The 9,819-nt window shown below is 40.2% G+C and overlaps 1 protein-coding gene across 2 annotated transcripts; it reads left to right on the forward strand.

Annotated features, from left to right (window-relative positions):
* The first annotated feature begins 675 nt into the window (after positions 1–675).
* Positions 676–9,342, forward strand: LOC100485630 (lysozyme g). 2 transcript variants are annotated; one of them, XM_031892099.1, is made up of 5 exons: positions 676–745; positions 3,303–3,386; positions 5,651–5,847; positions 7,016–7,154; positions 9,090–9,342. In XM_031892099.1, exons 1-5 carry the CDS (start codon positions 742–744, stop codon positions 9,221–9,223), a joined length of 558 nt encoding a protein of 185 aa, XP_031747959.1. In that variant the 5' UTR covers positions 676–741; the 3' UTR covers positions 9,224–9,342. The 2 variants fall into 2 exon arrangements, with proteins under 2 accessions (XP_031747959.1, XP_002935772.2); XM_002935726.4 differs by lacking the exon at positions 676–745 and adding an exon at positions 1,397–1,591.
* The last annotated feature ends 477 nt before the right edge of the window (positions 9,343–9,819 follow it).

Raw genomic sequence — 9,819 nt, forward strand, 5'->3', positions numbered from 1 at the left:
GACTTTTTCATAGCCGTTACAAATTTTGTGAATTGTCGCGACTTTTTCATAGCCATTATGACTTTTGTGAATTGTCACGACTTTTTCATTGCCATTACAAATTTCGCGAATTGTCACGACTTTCGTATTGAGTGCTCGAAAAAGTCGCAAAATACCGATCATTACGAAAACACGCATTCGGACGCTTTTCGGACGTTCGTGGATTAGTAAATGTGCCCCTTAGTGTTTTGTTCTCTTCCTCATTTGTTCCACCTCGATAAATGATCCAAATCTCAAATACAAGGTACTTGCTTTCATTGTTGACAAATAGAGCACATAATGCAAGAGCACTGATGCTGTGCTTAAAAAACTGCAATAAAATAATAATAATAATGTGCCTGTCAAACATGTTGTTTTTATCTTATGAGCAATATACAAATGTATATATTTGTTATTTCTAAACAATAATTGTGGCAAATCTTTGTACAGTAGAAATGAAAGTATTTCTGCTGACTGACTAAACAATCAGGAAAACCCCAGATTATGTCACAATAGGCAGCATCTGCAATAACATGAACACACATAAAGGCTACCCACAACCCTGGCACTGTAGGTGTGGAATTAGATGTGCTGACTAATTTATACTAATCTGTTATTAACAACAGGGCAGATCTTTGATCAAATCTATATAAATAATAGATATCGACAGCAGTGATATTATAAGTGTGCATTCAGACAATCTGACAGCCTGAAATCATCAATATGGGTAAGAATATGAATGCTTAATATTTTGTCCTCTTTTCTTCATTTGTTCCACTGCGATAAATGTCCCACATCTCAAATACAAGGTACAGGATCCCTTATCCGGAAACCCGTTATCCAGAAAGCTCCGAATTACAGAAAGCCCATCTCCCATAGACTCCATTTTAATCAAATAATTCAGAGTTTTAAAACTGATTTCCTTTTTCTCTGTAATAATAAAACAGCAAATTGTAACTGATCCCAACTAAAATATAAATAATCTTTATTGGATACAAAACAATCCTATTGGGTTTAATTAATGTTTTATCAATTTTTTAGTGGACCTACGGTATGGAGATCCAAATTACGGAAAGACCCCTTATCCGGAATACCCTTGGTCCCGAGCATTCTGGATAACGGGTCCTATACCTGTACTTGTTTTCATTGCTGACAAATAGAGCACTGATGCTATGCTTAAAAAAAACTGCAATAACATAATAATAAAAATAATGTGTAAAAACATGTTGTTTTTATCTTAGGAGCAATATGCAGACATATATACAGTATTATTTCTAAACAATAATTGTGGCAAAACTGAAAGTAGAAATGAAAGTATTTCTTCTGACTAAACAATCCGGAAACCCCCAGATTATGTCACAGGAAATATCTGCAATAACATGAACACACATAAAGGCTATCCACAACCCTGGCACTGTAGCTGTGGAGTTAGATGTGCTGACTGATCTACCAATGCTTATTAACATCAGGGTCGATATTAATCTATATAAATAACAGATATCAACAGCACTGAAGTTATAAGTGTGCATTCAGAAGATCTGACTGTGTTAGCAGCCTGAAATCATCAATATGGGTAAGAATATGAATGCTTAATGTTTTTTTTCTCTTCCTTATTTGTTTCACCTTATGTGGAAAACCCCAGGTCCTGAGCATTCTGGATAATAGGTCCCATACCTGTACTAGTATTACTACTATGTCTAGTCTTAGATGTTGCTATAGTGTTTTTATGGTGCCAATACATGTAATGATATATAGACTATAGACTACATCAATGCAGGAGAGGTGCCTTTACCAATAGCATCTTTGTTGCTTCTAGCTCCGCCTTCTCCTTATTCACATGCTTGGAAAAAATGTACAATGACTTGCTCTTCTATGGGATAAATACTGAGCAGATGTGACCAAGGCAAATACCTTACAGTCTGTTTGCTCAAATTTTGGTAATCTCTATTGACAAGTCCATAACCAGTTGCAGCACTGCAGTAACGGCTGTTAACCATACCTGTATGAGTATTATTATTGAGGCATAAGAGCTGCATAATGGCTGGAGGAACTTGTTTACTGGCTCATTTTCATGTTTCCTTTGTAAATAGTTCCGGAACATTTAATCCCCTTTCCCCAAAACAACTGTATGTGATGCAATTTGCAGTTGACCCATTAATAATCAATACAGGAACACACAAGTGGAACCCTGAATTACTGCCTACTCAAGGTCTAAACTACAGGGCACCCTCATGTCACAGTTCACTGTAACCTTACACCCCAAATTCTACAAAGCAGGTACAACTGGGATTACAGTAAAGAACCAATAACACCAGTTCAAAACCCCAGACTATAAAGTTAATACAGGTATTCTCCATTACCTTGAACGGGGGGGGGCGGGGGCAGGAGTGTAGGGGGCCCAACAAGGCCCTAATTAATGAGCACTTTCAATATATCTTTGTAGAACAGGTCAACTTACCAATGTTTCAGGGCTCTAAACTGTAACACCACTGACTGTGAATAGATATAAATACTGTATGTAATAGGCTGGATTACATACAGTAGATAGGAGTAGATTGGAGAGAGCAGTCTCCAGTTTTACCTTGGGCCTATAGGTGTTTCTGCCACATTTGCCCTCCCTGAACCTGTTCCAAGCCAGTGAGTGGCTTTTTGCTGAGTAGTTCCATTCTATGTTACCAGAAATTGCAAAGGGAGAGTAATACACCTGAATTTTCCATTCAAAAGTATTATTCTACAGCAAACTCCTATCACTGCTGGAAGCCAATTGTAAAGCAACAGCCTCCCCATTAAGGCAGATATCTAAGCAAACAACATGTTTTATATTTTTTTCTAGATATTCTCTCACAACAAACAATGACACATTCAAAAACATTATTAGTGCTTTGATCTAGAAATAACAGAGAACAAAATTATACCGTAGGATTTCTTTTTCAGTAAATGAACATCACATAGGACCTGTTCTCCAGAAAGCTCTGAATTATGAGAATGCTACCCATAGGGGCAGATTTACTAATCCACGAATCCGAATCCCAAAAGGGAAAAAATCGTATTGGAAACGAAAATTTTGCGACTTTTTCGTCGCCGTTGTGATTTTTCGTGACTTTTTCGTAGCCGTCGCGACTTTAATCTATTTTGCGCGACTAATTCATCACTGTCGCGATTTTTTCGTAGTGAGCGATAGTAAACGGCGGAAAAAACACTCCGATTTCTTCGCGGCGGTGACGAAAAAGTCACGGAAAATTTCAATAAAGGATTATACTATTATGTATCTGCCATTTTCCTAGCCTCAACTTATGGTGACATAAGAAGAGTTGAAACCACTGGAGCACTGGAAGCTACAGCCAGACAAGACAAACTGACAGAGAAAGGTAAGAACAAAACTGCACTTTCCTTACACTGACTTCCTACCTCCACTGAGTCCTACCTCCACCTCCAGCAAGCGGGCTCCAAAGAGAACATATGATGAATCCCCTTTCTAAGCATTAGGAACCCCTGACCACCCTGGTCTATTACAGAACTGGCAGGAAACACTTTAACCCGGAAACAGAATCAGTTCTCCCCTTACAACAGACCCAACCTTTGGCTAGTTTTACCTTTTATGGCAGGGGTTGGGAACCTTTTTGGCTGAGAGAGCCATAAACACCACATATTTTAAAATGTAATTCCGTGAGAGCCATACAATATGTTTGGCCGCGGATGCTGCGGGGCAAGGTAGGGTGGGTGCCAAGGATGTCGGATGCGATGCAGAGGAGGGCGTGGCCTGCACTCAGCAGATAGAAGACGTGTTCTAAGGCTTAGAACAAGTCTTCTATCCGCCGAGCGCAGGGGCAAGGTAGGGTGGGTCCCAAGGATGCTGGATGCTATAGAGGGCGTGGCCTGCGCTCAGCGGTTAGAAGACAAGTTCTAAGGCTTAGAACACGTCTTCTATCCGCCAAGTGCAGGCCACGCCCCCGTTATTCTTTTTTTATTAAAGATTGGCAGTGAGCCAGATGCTGCGATCAAAAGAGCCATAGGTTCCCCACCCCTGCTTTATGGGGACTGCCTAAAGTAAAGGTGGGCAAAATACAATACAGTACAGGTATAACCTTTAAGAACAACAATGGTTGGATTTTTTTCTGATTTGGATATTTGATTGTTAGTCGCCGAAAACAAATGTGCGACAGAACTGCTAAAAATCTAAATCTGCCAATTCGCCAGCTAAAACTTGTCAAGATCATGTAGACGTCAAAGGCGGATGTCCCTTCCCATCCCTGGAGGATCCCTCTTTGCTTCGAAATTATAGAGGGTTTTTGGATATTTGATGCTGTTTTTTTGCGCGACAATTTCGAAAAAGTAGAGGTTTTGGTGCGAAAATCGAAACAGTTTTGCGACTTTTTTCCACCCAGGCTTTTTAGTAAATGTCAGACATTTGTGGAAATTAGATTATTCAAATTTTTAAAAAGAAAAAAATGATAAAAGCTAGCATTATATTAAATCTGCCCCTCATAAATACTCTTCTGAAAATCCCATAGGAATGTGGCTTTTTATGTATTAAGCTCTAAACTCACATTTTGATAAATGTGCCCCTAAGTCTCATTTACTCCCAGAAGCACAGCGGGAAATTTACGTTTTTCCCTGCAGTGTAAAACCACTTTAATTAAAGGAGAATGCAAGTCAAAATGTAAAAAGCATACTGCCCAATAGTCCTCCTATTGTTTAGTAAAAACGCCACACTTTTGGCTCACCTAATCAAATATTTACTCAGTCACACTTACTTCACATTTTCTAGAACAGGCAGCCATCTCTAAAAAGGTATTCTCCCTTCCTTTCCCTCCTTGCTTCATACTGCACATGTGTTTCATTCCCTCCCCCCCTCCCCTCTGCCAGATCCGCTTCTGATTGGCTGGTGGGCATGTGTAGCTCAGAACAGGAGACAGGATCAAGTTACACACATGCTCAGAGAATAGGAAGGCTGCCGCTGGCACCTACAGGAAGGGGAGAGAGATTTCAGTGATGTCACTGTAGGCTTCACACTGCTGTAGGCTGCCAGCACCATATCTCAGAGAAGCAAGCAGGGATCTGGGAATTTAGATATGCAGTAAGTACTTAAAAAGAATGCCTTTAGACTTACTTTTAATTTATATTAACCTTTCATTGTCCAAAATGTGCCCTCAGCACCACCTTATAGTTTCACTTTGTGTGGCTAAGTCCTTCCTGTCCTCCGTTCTTAATTGGGCGCTGCTGCGTCTATTGACACAGGGGGACCCTGGAACTACTGCTACTTTAGGACCGGGTGGGAGCTCCAGGGTTCCCCCAGTGCCCTGCGTCAATAGGTGCAGCACCCTTGCATCAAAAGGATAGAAAAGACAGAAATGATACCTGACAGACTTCGAAAATATTTGGCACAGCTGCGTCTGCAACAAGTGTAAGTGCAGTTACATCCATTTTGGCCAGGCGGACACAACTGCGCTAGGCAATTATATGAGGAGAATTGGCCTTCTGTGTCCGCAATGATGCCAGAATTCTGGTAAAACAAGCTGCATTGTGGGAGAAAACAGGGTGATGAATGTGCCGCACTGACTGTCTGGATCAGATTTTGTAAAATCCTACACGTGTCTCGTAGCTCAGTGTCTTTCCGTTCTTTCATTTTAAGGTGTTGCAGCATCTCATAAAATGGCCCGTACTGACAATGCAAGGATGCAGAAGTACAGAGCAATCATACTGAGAGCTGCTGGGAAAGGAAAAATAGACCCTGCCTTAATCTGTGGGATAATATCAAGGGAAAGCCGTGCTGGGGCCGCGCTCAGGGATGGATGGGGAGATCACGGCAATGGATTTGGTCTAATGCAGGTATTGCTGGGCAAATGATTTGCTTCAATGGACATAATAGAGCTTTCTGTATCTGTACAGCCCTTGTGTTATAAGCCATCTTGTACCCGCTTTCTAAACAAAGTCCAGTTCATGCCAAGCTCAGCGGGACCTAAGACGGCACTAATAATTGATAGAAAACAAGGTTCATTACAATAATAAGTAGAAAGTACAGTTACATTAAGAATAAAGAGCTAAGTTTGAAAGACAGGAGCCATAGAGCTTATAATCTAAGTGGGAGGGCAATTTACAGACACAAATAGGAGGATATTTAGTGACAGTGAGTGACCCCCACAATATACGTGTAAGTGCCAGTTCCCAGTTCAGGCATTATGTGAGAGTATCAAGAGGTAGTCATAAAATTCCCAAGAATTCACAAAAATGTTGATAAAACAAAATGTCGTAAAAATCTTGCATGGACCGATTTTCCATCATTCTGTCTCTACCAGCAATTTGAAAAAAGTTTTAAAAAAAGTGGGTGTGGCTATTTGTGTACAACCTTTTTGAAAATCAGTGGTAACCACAACAATCTATATAATTCTGAAGAGACTGAGGGAGGATTCTCTCAGGAGGAATTCAGGGGGGGGCATTCCAAATGTAAGGGGCAGCAAGGTGGAAGTGTTTAAAGTGGGAAATGGCAGTAGTAGTGGGGGTCAACCAAGCAGTTGCTCTGAGAGGGGTGGAGGAGTCAGCCAGGAACGTACGGAGACACAAGAGATGAGATGTAGTGAGGAGCAGGGGAATGAAGGGCTTTGAAGGTTGTAGGTTATTCTTTGTTTAATGGGAAGCCATGATAAGATTTTCTTCAGGGGAGGGGGCCTGTACTCTCTTGTATAGGTGTAGGATTCTGGCCGCAGTATTTAAGGCAAACTGTAGGCGGAGAGATGGAAGTAATGGAGGCCATCTAGTAGCAGGTTGCTGTAGTCTAGTCGGGATAGGAAAGGAGCATGCATGAGAGTGGTGAAAGAAAGGGTAACTTATATCCTTTAAAAACAATAGAGTGAGGGGTATATTTATCATGCTGTGTAAATACTAAATACCCTTCTGGATGTGGAAATTCACCTTTAAATGAGGTTTTAATACATTCTTATGAGTGTGGGTGGATGTATTCTTCCATAAAATGTATACATTTTGTACATGGTGCCTCCAGGTGGATAAAAATTATCATACGCCAAAGGGAAAATGGGACTCTGAAGAACATCTGGATCAAGCAACTGGTATCCTCGTTGAGTTCATTTTGGGTTCCAGAAAGAAATTCCCTGGCTTGACCCCAGAACAGCATCTAAAAGGTTTGATATGTCATATATTGCACTGTAAGTTGGGCTAGCGCAAGGCAGGCACAGGGACAATTACCCATCTGAAAGAAGTAAAACAGTAAAGGGCGGTTGTAGATAATATCTGATGTATTGGCCTGCTGGCTATACAAGGCTGCATTTATACTGTTCCAATCAGCAGGGAGTGTAGAAGGCCTGTGGCTCCTCTTCTTTTCCTCATCTGCTGATGCACTATTCACTAACAGATAGGGATCACTGGCAGACCCCTAACCAATCAATATCCATAGTATGTAAATATCAGTCGGAATTAACACAGAAAACCCTACTAAACTCTAATGGGGTTATTTAATAAAAAGCACTTAGTTTGCCCAGTAGCAGTAACTTATAGTAACCAATCAGCAGGAAGAATTTACTGGTCACCTGTTTAAAAACAAACATCTTATTGGTTGCCATGGGTAACTGCTTCAGGCCGAACTTTTATTACATATGGGGGTTTGTCTAATGCATGTATTTTGAACAAACACAGAAAAATTCAAATATGGTAAGTGTTCTGCCACAAGATCACAATCCCCTTTACAAAGCAAACTGTTTTGTAACACTCACAATAACAAGTAGGCAAAACTGTGTAGGCCTGTCTCACTTCTTTATCCTTGTATACTTGTATACTGTTTTTCTCCTTGTCCCTTCTTCTTCTCTTTCTTCTATACATTTTCAAATAAAATGCTCCTTTTTATCCTCAACTCATTTTTTTCTGTCTAGTTTCTATTACTCTTCTGCTCTCCTTTCTTTCTGTTCCTGTCTATGCTCCCCGCTTCCCTATGTGCTCCCATCCTTAGCCTCCTTGCTTTTTTTCTCCTTACACCTTCTCTTCTACACCCTTTTCTCTTCTTGTTTCATTTACATTCTGTTTTAACTTACCCTTCTGTTCTCTGTATTCCATTATTCTTTTTTTAATATGTTCTTTTCCCACCCGCCCCTTTCCGTTTTATACCTTTCATTCCCCTGTTCATATTATATTTGCCCCCCCCCCATTAACCTTCTCACCTCCCATTTTTCCACTTTTACTTTGGCTCAACCTTCTCTATCTGTCCTTCTGCTCCATTAACTTTACATTCTTTTACGTTGCTACTTTTAAAGGGGGGATGCATAGACCATAACTATCTATGGCAATATATATGTCAATTTATTAAAGGGGAGCTCCAGCTTCCGAACCAAAATTTGTTAAAGAGCCCCACACAACACAGAAACCCCTAATATACCTATCACTGTAATCTGTTCCTTCAAACAGTTTGAATAAATACCATTTTTATATGTTGAGATCCAGCTGCAAAACAGTTCTTCTCTTTTTGCAAAATTTGAAATCCTGGCAGGGGAGGAGGGATTAAAACACTGATGTTACAAATTTTAACAACTTCTCCACAGTTTACAGACAGCATGCAGGAACTACATAACCCACAATGCATTGCACTGTGATGTTTCTTTCCTTATTGACATTGCATGTCAGGATTGTGGGATTTGGAGGATGCAGACTGAAGGCTGAGAACTAATGTTACAAAGAAGTCAAACAGATCAGCAGGGGAACAGGGGGGCAACCTTAGATAACTGTTAACCATATTATTACATTAAAAATCATGAAAAGGCTGCATATTTTTTAATAATGTATACTGCAAAGTTTCCTTTGCAGTATACTTATGTTTACTTTTCAAAAAGCTAAAATCTTTAACTACTGTACTGCTGGCCACACAACCAATGTCACACACCAGCAAATGCCAGGAGTCTGCTCAATCTCCTGCCTAGTTCTTACCACAAATCAACACTCTGCCTAAACATGGAAAACAATGGTTGTATAGTGTGATGCATTCTAGGCACAATTAGAGGTGGAACGACATTTGTAAATGTTTCCCTTTGTTAAACTGCACCTTATTTTCAACCTATTTCTCTTTTGTCTAGTGGGCATTGCAGCTTACAATTGTGGTTTGAATCGTGTTGACAACTATGCACACGCTGACATGCACACTACAGGGAGAGACTACTCCAGCGATGTTCTTGCCAGAGCTCAGTGGTATAAGAATAATGGATTTTAGTAATATAAACCTGCAAGCAATGTGTTCCATGTCCAAATCTGTTGGGTTACTCTGTTTCGACATACCATAAAGTGTTGCAAGTCAAAATAATAAAAAAAGCATAGTTCTTATGTGCGTTATGTTTTTGCAACAGTTGCCATCATTTGCAGTGGGTTCCTGGGGTTCTGCAGTGGGTTTCTGGGGTTCTGCAGTGAGTTCCTGGGGTTCTGCAGTGGGTTCCTGGGGTTCTGCAGTGAGTTCCTGAGGTTCTGCTTCACTTTCCTTTCATTGTTGCTGTATTCCTTGAAGGCTAGAAGTTCACATAGCATAGACCAGGATTATCTACTTATGCTTTTGGGACAGTTTGTTTCTGACATTTTGCAATACGGTGTACAAGTATGAGACCTGTTATTCAGAATGCTGGGGACCTGGAGTTCTGCAATTTGGATTTCCATGCCTTAAGTCTGCTAAAAAAAAATCAAACATTAATTAAACCCAAAAAGATTGTTTTGCCTCCAATAAGGATTAATTATATCTTAGCTGGGATCAAGTACAGGTACTGTTTTATTATTACAGAGAAAAGGGAATCATTTAACCATTAAATAAACCCAATAGGG

This window comes from Xenopus tropicalis, chromosome 8 (assembly GCF_000004195.4).
Source record: "Xenopus tropicalis strain Nigerian chromosome 8, UCB_Xtro_10.0, whole genome shotgun sequence".
Taxonomy (NCBI): Eukaryota; Metazoa; Chordata; class Amphibia; order Anura; family Pipidae; genus Xenopus; species Xenopus tropicalis.

Excerpts from the sequence above, each read along its gene's own strand:
- LOC100485630 (XM_031892099.1), top strand. Across the intron at positions 3,387-5,650 it reads AGACAAACTGACAGAGAAAG|GTGTTGCAGCATCTCATAAA; the intron begins GTAAGAACAAAA and ends TTTCATTTTAAG. Across the intron at positions 7,155-9,089 it reads CCCAGAACAGCATCTAAAAG|TGGGCATTGCAGCTTACAAT; the intron begins GTTTGATATGTC and ends TCTTTTGTCTAG.